The 14,655-nt window shown below is 41.8% G+C and overlaps 2 protein-coding genes across 3 annotated transcripts in view; both read left to right on the top strand.

The window, feature by feature from the left end:
* The window catches only part of LOC148101567 (uncharacterized), a 161,242-nt gene that overhangs the window by 86,684 nt on the left and 59,903 nt on the right, over window positions 1-14,655 (top strand). The window lies entirely within an intron of this gene.
* LOC148101568 (uncharacterized) overlaps window positions 1-14,655 on the top strand; it is an 87,234-nt gene that overhangs the window by 39,045 nt on the left and 33,534 nt on the right. Inside the window, exons 1-2 of one of the 2 annotated variants that reach the window (XM_087846451.1) lie at window positions 11,257-11,274; window positions 12,605-12,940. The exons of the other annotated variant lie outside the window; for it this stretch is intronic. Coding sequence (XP_087702577.1) covers window positions 11,257-11,274; window positions 12,605-12,940 — 354 coding nt within the window. Of the gene's footprint in view, window positions 1-11,256; window positions 11,275-12,604; window positions 12,941-14,655 lie in introns of those variants that run through there. 2 annotated transcript variants of the gene reach the window in all.

The following is a 14,655-nucleotide window of genomic DNA, read 5'->3' as shown; positions in this document are numbered from 1 at the left end:
AAAAAAAAACATCATTCCCCAGATAGCAAGGAAACATTGAAACAACGTTGAGTCAATATAAGGGCGACATCATTGAATCAACGTTGAAGTGTGACGTTGACCTAACGTCACTCTTGCACCCTTTTTTAATGTTGAAACAACGTCAGGTTTTGATGTTGAATCAATGTTGAAACCTGACACTGAATCAATGTCAGATTCTGATATTGAAACACTGTTGAGCTATGGTGTTGATTTTCCACCTCTTTCGCACAGTTGCTTTTTATTAAAACAACAGTTAAATCATGACTGGAAATCTACCTTTCTTTATAGGTATTTTAACCAATACTAAACTACTGCATGTTTCCATCAATACTTAAACCACCTAAACACATAATTGTACTTATTCCTCAAATTGGACACCCTTTATAAAAACAACAACAACAAATGTCTCACAATGTATCATGTCAATATTAATATCCTAAAATAAGAAAGCATTGCATGTGATGTAACAGAGAAAAAAAATAAACAAAAAAAGGTCAATAGGCATGTTTCGTTTGCTAAATACTTTATTAAAAGACAGTTTCCTATTTACATTTATATGTTTCACAGAAGTTTGTAATTTTTTACTCTGGGATGGGGATGCATGATGTGCGTCCTGCACCACCCATACCCATACGATCTGGGGTGTATCGGAGCCATTTCTGCACTGCTTGTGCAAAGACAAACTCGGACATAGAGTTTGCCCCTAACTGCTGCGTCAGGCCATCTAGGAAAAAAATACACACACAAACAAAAAAAGTGAATTAGAGCACATGAATAAGCTCTTGTTAACTGTCTTCAGCGGGGAGAAAGTATGTAAACTCCTAGGCTGATAAACATGAAAGTCACCAGGCGTAAATCTGCAAACTCCCGCATTTGATTCCCAAAGAGCTATGAGCGGAAAAAGTGATAAGTCTTAGCATGGTGTGCCGTGTATCCTTTAAAACAAAATAAACATGGGGTCCTCGGGCTGTACAACTACAACCCGAGGACTAAACAAGACCAAAGACTCCATCTCCAGATTAACCGGACATGAAAGTCTTGTTATTAAGAAAGACAGAAAGTAATATAGCAAAAAAACTGTAAAACTTACCACCATATATGCATTTGCAGAGCGCTGTATCTTTAAATGCCATTTTTTGCTTTGTCTGGTCCTTGGTTTTTTTCCCTGCCCAGTTGAGTACCGAGGCCAGCTCGTTTGTAATGGCATAAGCCATTACACGGCGGACTCGCACCTCCAGTGTGGTCCCTCCAACCAAGGCAAAGCGTCTCACCTATAGACACATTTTAAGAGATGGAATTAGCGTGTCTCATGTCTTAAATGTGTATGCAAGTGCTTGTGTGTTTAATCAACAGGCCGTTGTTATGTATTTAAATCACATCTGACAGCTATTACACTTTATAGTTACAAAGTGTACATAACCTTTATATACTTACCATTGCCTTATTTGCCTCTTATGATTGAAGAGCTGCCTCTGCATTGTTTAGCTCCTCAATGTTGTGCAAGGGCAAATCCAGAGGCAATACCCCAGCATCTACCGATTCATTGCAGCAGGGATGGCGGATGGCTCTGACCTCCTCACGGAGTTCGTTAACAGCTGTCGTCAGGTCTGACAGCATAGCTAATATCTTTTGTGAGGTCGCATCTGTTTAAAAAAACAATTCCAGAAAGATTAATGGCTTAAGCAGTGAGAGGCAAAAAACTAATAAATAAATAATAAAACGCAGTTTACGTGTGGACAAAAGGTGCAAACGCAAGGTAGGTGAGCGTGCATCGTAAAGTTAGGTGAGCGTGCAACGTAAAGTTAGGTGAGCGTGCAACGTAAAGTTAGGTGAGCGTGCAACGTAAAGTTTGAATTGAGTGCGAATCAAAGCGGGTGCTCTCCAATCATTAAAAGTAACAAAGTCATTGAACACATTTATACAGTTACCTTTACGTTTATCAATCATATATCACAGATTTACAATTTTTTGTAGTACTATGCTAAAAAGCAACTACAGAGCGAAAGTCTGGGTCAAGCGCCGAGGCGACGGCAAGAACAAAGGAACCCTTGAAGCGTTAAAGCTAGCTTTGTAAGGGAAATATAACGGAAAAGTATGAAACAAAAAATGTTTTTTTTTGTTTGTTGACTTTGTTCGCAGTGCAATTTATTTGTTACCGGCTTGTAAGATAAAAGTAGACACAATTTCGGGCTCCCACATTTTGTCCGAAACTTTACATTAACAAGTTTGTTTGTTTTTTACTGTTATTCAAATGCAACCGTGGAAATAACGAATAGAACAAAAGTCATTCATTCTTACCTTATATTAATCGTGGTGCAGGCAGTGCAGTGCATGAACTGATGCCTTCTCCGGTCAATTCCGCTGAGAGTAAATCTAATGTCCCGCTCTACTGTACAAGACAATGGTTACCTGAAGGGATGTACCACTGTGAGAGTGGGGGCTATGGAATAGTCCAAGTGGTAGCAGCTTTAATTTTCCGCTCAACCATAAATCAATGGTTTTTCAACGTGATTGTTGTCACCTTGTCAACTATAAATAGATCAACAATCAACGATGACAGAACAACAGTGAATCAATGTTATTTCAATGTCAGTGTCAGGTTTCATCAGTATTTCAATGTTGTTTCAACATTGGTTTTGTGTTGACATTTCAAGCCTGACGATTCTGATGGTTCAGATGGAAAATCAACATCTGTTCAATGTCTCCTTGCTATCTGGGTCTAAATCATTCTATACATCATTCTACCAGTAATCTAGTTCATCAGTTTGTAGCTTCACAAAACAAAACGAAAATGAATTTTTGCCACAGGTTTTTCAATGAATTTTGTTAATTTTGTTTCCAGATAAGAGAGGCCAGACCTTTCTTATCCTCTGTGTTTAATCTGGACCTTGGGACAGCTAAGAGCATCTGATCCATGGACTTCAGTGATCTTGCAGGAGCGAACCAATTTAAAAGATCAGAAAGGTATGAGGGTGCTAACCCATGCAACGCCTTAAAAACACATAATAAAATCTTAAAATTAATTCAAAACCTAACTGGCAGCCAGTGTAAGGATGCCAGTATGGGAGATATGTAGTCTCGGTTGCATAAAATAAGATAACCCTTATTAATCCTACATGTGGGAAATTTGTTTTGTTACAGCAGTGGACAGTGCAAAGTTGCATAGAAAATTTTGAGAAAAAATACTGGAATAATATATCTATAAGATACTGTACACAATAGAATAGAATGAAATAATATACTACATACAATCGAATAAAATATACTAAAAATGCTATATAGAATTGAATATAATACAACGATGCCAGAAAGAGTATTGCATATGTGTGGATGTGTGTGCTTGGTCAGTTGAAGTCTTTCTTGTGGAGTCTGACAGCAGTGGGGAGGAAAGACCTGCAAAATCTCTCCGTCCCACATCGTAGGTGCTGCAGCCACTGAAGGAGCTGCTCAGTGCTGTCAGAGTCTCCTGCATGGGGTGGGAGATGTTGTCCAACAGGGATGACAGCTTAGCCACCATTCTCCTGTCACTCACCACCTCTACTAGGTCCAGAGGGCATCCTAGAACAGAACTGAAAGTAGAGATAGTGTCTGTCTCCCGAATCCAAACTGGAAGCTAGTTCCACAGAAGAGGTGCCTGAAAACTGAAGGGTCTCCCTCCCATTCTACTTTTAATACTCTAGGAACAACAAGAAGGCCTGCAGAGCGAGAGCGAAGTGCTCTAATAAGGTGATATGGTAAAACGAGGTCATTAAGATAAGACGGGGCCTGATTTTTTAAGACCTTGTATGTGAGGAGCAGAATTTTGAATTCATGCCAGTATATGACATCCCCTCATCTCATCTATCACTCTCCACTTGGTGTCCATCTGAGAACAAGGCACAACTTGCTATTGCAATAAACTATTATGTAATTATCCACACCTAAAAACTCCTGCACTTAATCTATAATAAAAATTATGACAGCAGCAAAACATTCCAGTTGTACTTATTATTATTTTTATACTGGAATACCTCTCCAACAACTGGTCCATGACTAGCAACAACCAAGACTAGCACAAAACGGTAGTCCATGACTGCAGAATCTAACAGCTGAAACTTTAGATACAAAAAAAATTGGCAAAAGTAAAGAGGAGATAAGAAAGAAGCTGAGAATGAGCGGAGCTGCTGTAACAGGATGCCACGCACGGGGGCGCCGGTGTTCAAAGTAGTTCCATGTGCCAGTTAGTAACTGTGCTGCAGCGTTTGGACTAGCTGCAGTCGGCTAACTGATGACAGACTAACACCAGAGTAAAGACTATTACATAAGTCGAGGTGAGATGAAATGAAGGCATGGATAGCTATCTCAAAGTCAGTAAAACAGAGAAATGGCTTCACTTTGCAAGTAGCTGAAGATGAAAGAAACTGGTCTTGATGACAGCATTAATATGTTTATCAAATGTTAGATTACTATCAAAACTCACTCCTAGGTTCCTCGCAAGGGCTTTTTCAAAATAAATTCCTAAGGGGCCAAAGTCATAGTGGTCACAGGGACCAAACACTCTGTTTTCTGTTCATTTAAGCTGAGAAGGTTTAAAGCCATCCACGCCTTAACATCCTCCAAACAATCCAGCAATCCCTTCAAAGGACTCACAGATTTATGTTTCAGTGGCAGGTAAATCTGTGAGTTGTCTGCATAACAATGGTGTGAGATGCCAGGTTTTTTTTTAAAAAAATTGAGCGCATAGAGAGTGTTGGAGCCAAGTCCAGGCCAATATTTTACTCAGTTACATCATGCCATATTTAAGTATTTGTCATAATCTTTAAGTTTCTATTATAATCTTGAACATTTTATGTTATAATGTAATAGTCTGTGCTCCATAAATTAATCCTGCTTTGTTAGTCTGTCGTTGTTGTAAAGTGTTGATAGATGTCGTAAAGGGGGTGTGTATTTGGCCCACATGCGGAGGGGTGTGGGTAAAAGGTTAGGTAAGCAAGCAGGACGTGGAGCAACAGTTTTCTGACCGTTTCTATTCACAGCCTGGAGGGACAACTTCCGAAAGCAAGCTTAACTCACCCAAGTTTAACCAAGTTTCCGTCACCAGAAGAAAATTAAAGCGACGAGTAGTGAAGAAGTCGTTCAAAATTAAAGTTTTATCTCTTTTTAGCACCTCACATTAACCACAGCCAATCTAGCTAACACAGGGTTGCTAGCCAATTCCAATAGGTGGACCAATTCCAGGGATCGCTCGGAGATGAACAACTTGATATCCGGGGCAAATTTGTTCAGGAGAGCGTAAGAATTAGCTGTCGGTGAAACAGCCATGCAATTTTTGAATTTTACCAATACACTGCCCCGTTTCCCTCGCCTTCTTTGACATTTCTTCCTGGTGGGATGGCATTGTGGATCGCACCGGAGGAACAGTGGTACAGTCTCGAACACAGGTGGGATATGAAAATCTTCACGTCCTTGGGCCAGTCGGGATTGCTCTACAACAGTGGCTCTGATATTTAGTAGCGATTGGAAGTCATAAACCAGAAGTGTACAGACATTTTTGAAGAAAACAGATGTAAACAAAGCTAGCAAAAACAAAGCAGGTAACAGCTGATGGCAAGCGGCACACACAGGTGCCATCAAATATCTATCCCTAAATCCATCTACAATCTGGACACCACAGGTTCTGTACAGCACGAGGGTTAATAAACTGTACCCATATCAATATGATGTGTAAATTGATTTATTCTTGTACCTCCATGCCACAGTGGCTGGATTCTTCACCCCAGTGAAGAGGTTATTGTTATTGCCTGATTTTAATAAATTGAGCCATTTGCTCTTTGGTACCAAAGCATATCACAAAAAGGTTAATTCTAAAAATCAAAATCAGCTGTATGTTAGCGACAATACATGAAAAATCACAGGACCCACCATACAAGCTAGTTTACCAGCAGTTTTTACAAAGATTATATTAATTTTTTAAAAACCATATGCAAAAACTCAAAGCCTAACAACACAACCACTACAAAAATTTAACTTTTATACGACCAGATTTTCATATACTTCCTGTGCATCCTAGCTGTTCCTAGGACTGCGCTCTGATCGCCAATGCTGTTCCTGGGATCTGCTTGAGCCAAATCTACTGATGCCACAGTAGATTTCACATTACACGAAAAGAAGAACAGGAATGGGGAATTTAATTGAAACTTACATACAGTACAGACTTACAATGATCAGTATTATAATTATGTACAAATATATACAGATGCATCAAAGAATACAGCCAGTCAAACCGGGGTAGCATTTGTTGTCCCTGAAAAGGATCAATGGTGGACCGTCAGTACACACTGGAGAAATGCTTCCAGTACTGTCAGCTGTTCAGTGGGTAGAAGACATGTGACCGTTACAATCAGGCATTTGTTCAGACTGAAGCTCTTCATTGGACAGTTTATAGCGTAGCTGCTCAGAAAGTAGAGCAGATGTACTAACAGAGGTTCAGCAAACATTTAACAAAATACACACGATGGGACTTATAGTTGGCTTTTTATGGATTCCAGCTCACTATGGAGTCAGAGGAAATGAAACGACAGAGTTGTGAAGAAAGCCACAAAACATGGGTTAACTGACCTGGCTATTAACTTCTGTCAGACAGAGATAACGAGTATAATAAGGCAAGAAATAAAGGAAACATGACAAAAACAGTGGGAGGGAGAACGGAGGGGACGATGGTTGTAAAAAAATTTAAGGAGGGTAGGAGAAATGAGAAGCACAGGAAGGAGTAGGAGAGAGGAGGTGGTCTGAGGGCAGACCATAGCGACCTCCCTGAACAGGGTCCAGTAACCATCACAGTGGCAGATATCCAAGAAAGGGTCTCCAGTATGAAGAGTTGGACAGCACCAGGGCCCGACATGGTTCACGCCTACTGGCTGAAGAAGCTGACTGCACTCCACGAGCGTCTGGCAGCACAAATGAACCAGCTGCTAGTTGATGAGAGACACCCGGAATGGCTAACCGAAGGTCGGACGGTCCTGATCCCCAAGGACCCCAAGAAGGGACCAGTCCCCTCCAACTACCGACCAATAACCTGCCTCAGTACTACATGGAAGCTCCTGTCAGGCATCATATCGGCTAAGATGAACAGGCACATGGGTCAATACATGAGCGGGACACAGAAAGGAATTGGCAAGAATACCAGAGGCGCAAAACACCAGCTACTGGTAGACAGAACAGTCAGCCGAGACTGCAAGACCAGACTAACCAACCTGTGCACTGCCTGGATTGATTACAAGAAGGCCTATGACTCAATGCCCCACAGCTGGATACTGGAATGCCTAGAATTGTACAAGATCAATGGGACCCTAAGAGCCTTCATCAGGAACTCAATGGGGATGTGGCGTACAACACTAGAGGCCAACTCCAAGCCCATAGCACAAGTCACCATCAAGTGCGGGATCTACCAGGGAGATGCTCTGTCCCCACTGCTGTTCTGCATAGGCCTGAACCCCCTCAGTGAGATCATTAACAAGACTGGCTACGGATACCGACTACGGAACGGAGCAGTTGTCAGCCACCTTCTGTACATGGATGACATCAAGTTGTATGCCAAGAGTGAACGAGACATCGATTCACTGATCCACACTACCAGGCTATACAGCAATGACATTGGAATGTCGTTCGGGCTGGAGAAGTGTAGTCGGATGGTAACAAAGAGAGGGAAGGTAGTCAGAACTGAGGGGATTGAACTACCAGAAGGCAACATTGCAGACATAGAGGACAGTTACAAGTACCTGGGGATCCCACAGGCGAATGGGAACCATGAAGAGGCCGCTAGGAAAGCTGCAACCACCAAGTACCTGCAGAGGGTCAGGCAAGTCCTGAGGAGTCAGTTGAACGGTAAGAACAAGATCCGGGCCATCAACACGTACGCCCTGCCCGTGATCAGGTACCCTGCTGGGGTAATAGGCTGGCCAAAGGAGGAGATAGAAGCCACTGACATAAAGACAAGAAAGCTCCTTACCATGCATGGAGGGTTTCACCCCAAGTCCAGCACCCTGAGGCTGTACGCTAAGCGGAAGGAAGGGGGCCGGAGACTGGTGAGTGTCAGCACCACAGTCCAGGATGAGACAACGAACATCCAAGAATACATCACGAAGATGGCCCCAACTGACAGCGTGCTCAGTGAATACCTCAGGCAGCAGAAACCCAAGAATGAGGAGGAAGGCGAGGAACCATCATGGAAGGACAGGCCTCTGCACGGTATGTACCACCGGCAGATAGAGGAGGTGGCTCATATCCAGAAATCCTACCAGTGGCTGGACAAAGCTGGACTGAAAGACAGCACGGAAGCACTAATCATGGCAGCACAAGAACAAGCTCTGAGTACAAGATCCATAGAGGCTGGGGTCTATCACACCAGGCAAGACCCCAGGTGCAGGCTGTGTAAAGATGCCCCAGAGACAATCCAGCACATAACAGCAGGGTGCAAGATGCTAGCAGGCAAGGCATACATGGAACACCATAACCAAGTGGCCGGCATAGTGTACAGGAACATCTGTGCCGAGTATAACCTGGAAGTCCCGAGGTCAAAATGGGAAATGCCCCCAAGGGTGGTGGAGAATGACCGAGCTAAGATCCTGTGGGACTTCCAGATACAGACGGACAAAATGGTGGTGGCTAACCAACCGGACATAGTGGTGGTAGACAAACAGAAGAAGACGGCCGTAGTGATCGATGTAGCGGTTCCGAATGACAGCAATATCAGGAAGAAGGAACACGAGAAGCTGGAGAAGTACCAAGGGCTCAGAGAAGAGCTCGAGAGGATGTGGAGGGTGAAGGTAACAGTGGTCCCCGTGGTAATCGGAGCACTAGGTGCGGTGACTCCCAAGCTAGGCGAGTGGCTCCAGCAGATCCCGGGAATAACATCGGAGATCTCTGTCCAGAAGAGCGCAGTCCTGGGAACAGCTAAGATACTGCGCAGGACCCTCAAGCTCCCAGGCCTCTGGTAGAGGACCCAAGCTTGAAGGATAAAACCGCCCGCAGGGGCGTGCTGGGTGTTTATATATATATAATATTCTTAACTCTGTAACTTATGTCGGTGCTGTGCTTTTTGGAAAACAAATTTCCCAGAGGAACCCACCCGAGGGATGAATAAAGTTTTATCTTATCTTATCTTATCTTATCTTATCTTATCTTATCTTATCTTATCTTATCTTATCTTATCTTATCTATTGTCCTTCCTTCAGCCCAAAGATTCAAAGAATTGGGAGATTTTAACAGGGATAATGTTGACGCGCCCGCTGTTCAAAACGTAAGTTTACTGCAAAAGGGTTCAAGAAGTGAAAGTTGTCAGGACTTATTCCAGTTTTTAAAACAGAGTATACATTTAGGGAGGATTTGGGTGTCGACGTTTCACTCCACACCAGTTGGTGGCGGTAATGCACCATGTTGGTGTTTGACAACCTCCAATAAACAATACAAAGAAGAAGAAGTCTGTTCCGGGATCACATGCTGGACACAGTTTACGCAGACGGAGTTACCGTTTCATCCTAAGGAGTAAAATCGTGAATTTGGATGATAAAACAAACTCAACCAACGCTTGGATCGATATCTGCATCGATCTGCCCACCCTTGTCTCCTGGATCGTCGCTGAGATCAGCGTGAACCACGTGGGTCTCTGCTCCCTGATCTGTTTCCTGTGTTTGGAAAGAGTTCCAGCTTCATCACGGAGTTTCTCTCGGTTTGTGGGCTCATCTAAAGGTAAGCACCGAGCTAACTTTACTGTGAGTTCAGTTCATGTTGAGTTTAGCTCCTGAATGAGGTCTTCTGCTGCTCTCCTCGGTGTCTGTTCACAGTTTATTGTGAACACGTTGAGAGAAGAGTGAGAGAGTGTTTGGAGAAAAACACCAACTAATCATTAGCTCAGCATGCTGGGAGAAGTTGGAGCAGAAAAGTCTTTTCATTGTCCCTGCAGCTGTTTTCCTGCATGCACCAAACCTCTACAGCCTCATTTCTATTTGAAGTGATAACAGGAAATGGATGAGAGCGATCTGCTGCAGTATCAGAGTCACAATAAACTTTATTGTCCAGCTGCTGTGGATGAACACATGAGAGGAAGTGAACTCCTACAAAGTCTCATTTTAATGAGTGTGGCTGCTGTAAAGTGATGCACAGGAAGATGTTAACAAAAACTAATGAAACAGAGATGAAAGTAAACAGTGTTCATATTTGAAAGCACAGAGAATAAAAATATATTGTGGTGGTTAATGTGCAGCTCTTGATGATTTGGGAGAATCATGTTTTTAATCATGTTGTGGATTGAATGTTGGGTTTGATTTTATTTTATCTACAGAAGTTTTTCCCACCTGTGATCGTTCAGATTGATTTGTTGGGTTGACTTGAATCATGTGAAGGTTTAAAGCTGCACTTCCCCCAAAAAGAATAAAGTATAATCGTGAAGAATGTAAAAATGTCTTCCTGTGTCAAACACAGCTGCAGTCAAAGCAGGAAGGCAAGCACTGAAACCACTGATCAAAGCTAATTAATCAATGGCCATGATTACCGTTCACAGTGAGTGAGTTGCTGCAATTACAGCATTTGATCAATGAGCTTTAATCACTGGTTGTTGGGGAATGATGGAGGTGGTGGGACTGGGGGGCTGAAGGTGTGGAAAGTGTTGGGTGGGGGAGTAACAGCTCTGTCCCTGTTTGTGGAAACCACAGGAGGAGCTGTTCAGGCTGTTGCTGGGTGTGAATTGTTGATGGAGTCTTTAAACTTGTAGTTGCTGTTTTCCAGACTGAAGCAGAGTCGTTAGCTGAAAACTGGTTTTAGAGGTTCATTCAGGACACCTTCTCAGGCTCTTACAGCCTTACCTGTATCATAACAAAGTGTATAAACCCCAATCCACCTTTAACATGGTCCTTCTCCCAAACCTTCAAATAGGACTTTCTGGCCCTGTCATAGTAAAGGGCTGCTTAGAATATTAGAGCCAATGTCACAAAGTTCCTCCTGAAGTATAAGTGAGTGAGAGAGTTTCCTCACTTTGCAGCACAACACGTCTCACAAGATTTCTACAAGCAATCAGAGTGAAATTTGTACTTTGTGTTGTCAGATGAACATATGAGACACTTTGACTCTTCAGTGCAGTGTGGAGCCTAACAAAGATCTGTTTTGTGTCCCAGCTGATCAGCAGGAGGAGAAGAGTCTGACGGAGCAGCAGAGGAACATTTTCAGCCATCTGGACTCAGCTGAGTCACTACAGAGGAAACAATGAGCTCAACACAGAAGGTGAGGAAAATATCACAGTTTCACCAAATAATCAGTCACGTCTAAAACTCTCATACTCCCAACCTGTTATGACTGTGTTGCATTTTATTATGTATTTTTAAATTGTGTTTACAACCATTAAGAAGTCACAAGCAATTATTATTCTTTATTATTAGTAGTAGTATTAATTACATTTTCAATTCAGTGTTACTTATACAGCACCAAATCACAACAACAGTCGCATCAAGGTGCTTTGTATTGTAATGTGGATCCTACAATAATACATACAGAGAAAAACCCAACAATCATATGACCTCCTATGAGCAAGCACTTTGGCGACAGTGGGAAGGAAAAACTCCCTTTTAACAGGAAGGAGGAGAAAAACCCAAAATTAAATTGGAGACACTACAGTTACCGAAAGTTCTGGGCGAGTGAGGAGTGCCAAACATAGAAAATTATGTTCTTTCAATACAAGCGAGGATTCTTTCTCCCTGGATACATGAACATTCTGATCTACCATGGCTAAATATTGAGGAAGTATTATGTAAACTATCCTCACCTTTTAACTTTCTATGGAAATGCCTAAATTGAGATTCACAGAATCTACAGAAAATGCAAAATGTTGTGATCTATATCGTTGTCGGAACGATAAGTGTATTATATGGGGATATGGGACTTTGGTCATACTGCACAGCCCTACCCTCAAATGCCTTAAAACAAAACTAAAAAGCCTGTTTTATAATTGTAAGGATTAGTTTGTGTGTTCTTAGGGAACTTTTCCAGGAAAAAGACTTTCCACACAAATATATATATATATATATATATATATATATATAGTGTGTATATATACTTATATATATATAGTGTGTATATATACTTATATATATATAGTGTGTATATATACTTATATATATATATATATGTAGGGAGTAAAAGTAAAAAATTCCTAAGGTTACAATCAGACTATGACATTTTCCTTCACTGAAACAAGCTAGTAGCTGATACTTTTGATTTATTATCGTTTAATAAATTAGAAAATTATAAAAAATATATAAAACAGTGTGTACCTTACTACTCTGACTGTGTTAGCATGCTAGCATTACTATTAGTCTACAGCAAGAGGGACGGGCAGGATTTTAGAGTGTTTGAACAGTCATTATTATTTTTAACACCAGGTTGGATGTAATGTGTTACTATTACCAGTGGGTGGGGACAAGAGACCTTTAAGGTGTTTGGTGCCACACTCCACCTTCAGGTTTAAAACTAGTGTTAATGGAGGGAGTTTGAAGGTTGAGTTTGTTCCACGACTGCATTTCACTCACTGCCTCTGTTTGTATCTCTGTCACTGCAGGACCAACGTGGAGCGAGAAGTCAGCACTCTCAGGAGGCCGACAAACCTCACAGAAGAAAGAGAGAGAAAACATACAGCTGTGACGAGTGTGGGAAGGATTTTACTTTGAAGGATTCACTAAAACAGCATCAGGTCATCCACACTGGAGAGAAACCGTTCAGCTGTGATTTGTGTGGAAAGTCTTTTTCCTGGAAAAGTTCCCTAAGAACACACAAACTCATACACAGTGGAGTTAAAGCGTACAGCTGTGATCAGTGTGGCAGAGCTTTTACTCAAAGAATCAGCTTACAGAATCATCTAGTTACCCACTCTGGAATTAAGGCATACAGCTGTGACATTTGTGGGAAAATGTTCAGCCACATAGAGAGCCGAAATATACACCTACGCATTCACACCAGACATGATGTGTACTGCTGTGATCAGTGTGGCAGACAGTGTACAACCAACAGGCAGTTACAACGCCACATGTTGACCCACACTGAGGAACGACCTTATAAATGTGACCTTTGTGAGAAGACTTTTAAATCTCCACGTCACCTGAAACAACACCAACAGATCCACACCAGAAAGAGACTCTACAAGTGCAGTTACTGTGAGGTATGTATTTTTATTTTTATCTTTATCTGTGTTAACTGAAACAGTAAAATGTAATACGACGTCTGCAGAGATGCTCTTTCTTTAAGGCGACGTTCAGGATAAAGATGTTGAAGGACTGATTTACACTGTCTTTGTGTCTTTGTTTAGAAGCAGAGCGACACAGATGGATCCAGTTCTCAACCCTGTCATCACTGTGGTGGTGGGAAAGACTTTCGTTGTGACCTCTGTGGAAAAACTTTCAGTTGGCAAGGCTCCCTAAAAAGACATCAACGTAGACACAGTATAGACAAACTGAAATACTGCAAAGAATGTGGGAGAAGCTTCACCACACTAACTGAGTTAAAACGACATGAACTGATTCACAGTGGGGTTAAAAAGCACCTCTGTGAACAGTGTGGGTCATCCTTCACATCTAAAGGTGGGCTTAAATCACACAAACGAGTCCACACAGGAGAGAAACCATACAAGTGCAGACACTGTGAAAAAAGCTTCTCACACTCATATGGTCGTAACAAGCATGAACATACACACATGGAAGGAAACTACAGCTGTGACCAGTGTGACAAGAGCTTCAGGAATCTCAGTTCATACTCCGAACACAAACGATCCCACGTTACTAATAAACTGTTTCACTGTTACCAATGTGCCCAAACATTCACTTCATTATCTGCTCTGTGCAAACATCAGCGTGATCACTCAGGGCTGAAATCACTCCCATCACTGGATCACAGTGAATCTGAAGTGACAGAAAGATCCTCTGGTTTCAGTGTCAGACTTAAAACCCTTGAGATCAGGCTCCACAGAGTTCAGATCAAATCTCCTGTAAAGATCTGATGAAAATGTTCCACTGGATGGATGTATAATCTCTTTTTCTGAAGGTTGCTCTCTTCCTGTTTCTGCGAGTGCTGACTGCACAGATGTAATATAGATCCATGTCACTGTTTGGAAGTATCAGAGAACTGCTGATGCTGTAAAGCTGCTGCTCAGTCTGATGGGCTGTTGTGTTGTTATTGGTGATGCTGGATGAAGGGCTGGTGGACCAGGTGATCTCAGGTTGAGGGTAGATTCCGTCTGAGCTGCAGGTGATCCTTTGTCCTACTTGTTGGAGATTAACTTTACGGACTTGAGCTGGAAAAAAAACTAAGAATAAAAAAAAAACAAAAGAAAAATATATTTCTAAAGAAGTCAGAAAGAGATTTTCTTGTCACAATTTTCCTTTTCTGAAAATTGAATCTGAATCTCAGACCACAGTAAAATATAACATTTGTCTTAGTGTTTTGACAAAGCATTTCTAAATACAGATAATGATTAGTGATGTAACATGTCATGTTTTCTTTATGTATTTGAAGTGTTATAAAAATGACTCTGGATCAGTCCTGGTGTCACAGACAGGCCTCGGGGCTTCAAACCTCAGAAAGTCCCTTTGGCTCTCAGCTGAATTCCTCTGACACACT

Source organism: Neolamprologus brichardi, chromosome 9 (assembly GCF_056152115.1).
Source record: "Neolamprologus brichardi isolate AB-2024 chromosome 9, ASM5615211v1, whole genome shotgun sequence".
Lineage (NCBI taxonomy): Eukaryota > Metazoa > Chordata > Actinopteri > Cichliformes > Cichlidae > Neolamprologus > Neolamprologus brichardi.
Note: the sequence above shows the minus strand (reverse complement) of the source record. Positions and strands in the feature narration are given on the sequence as shown.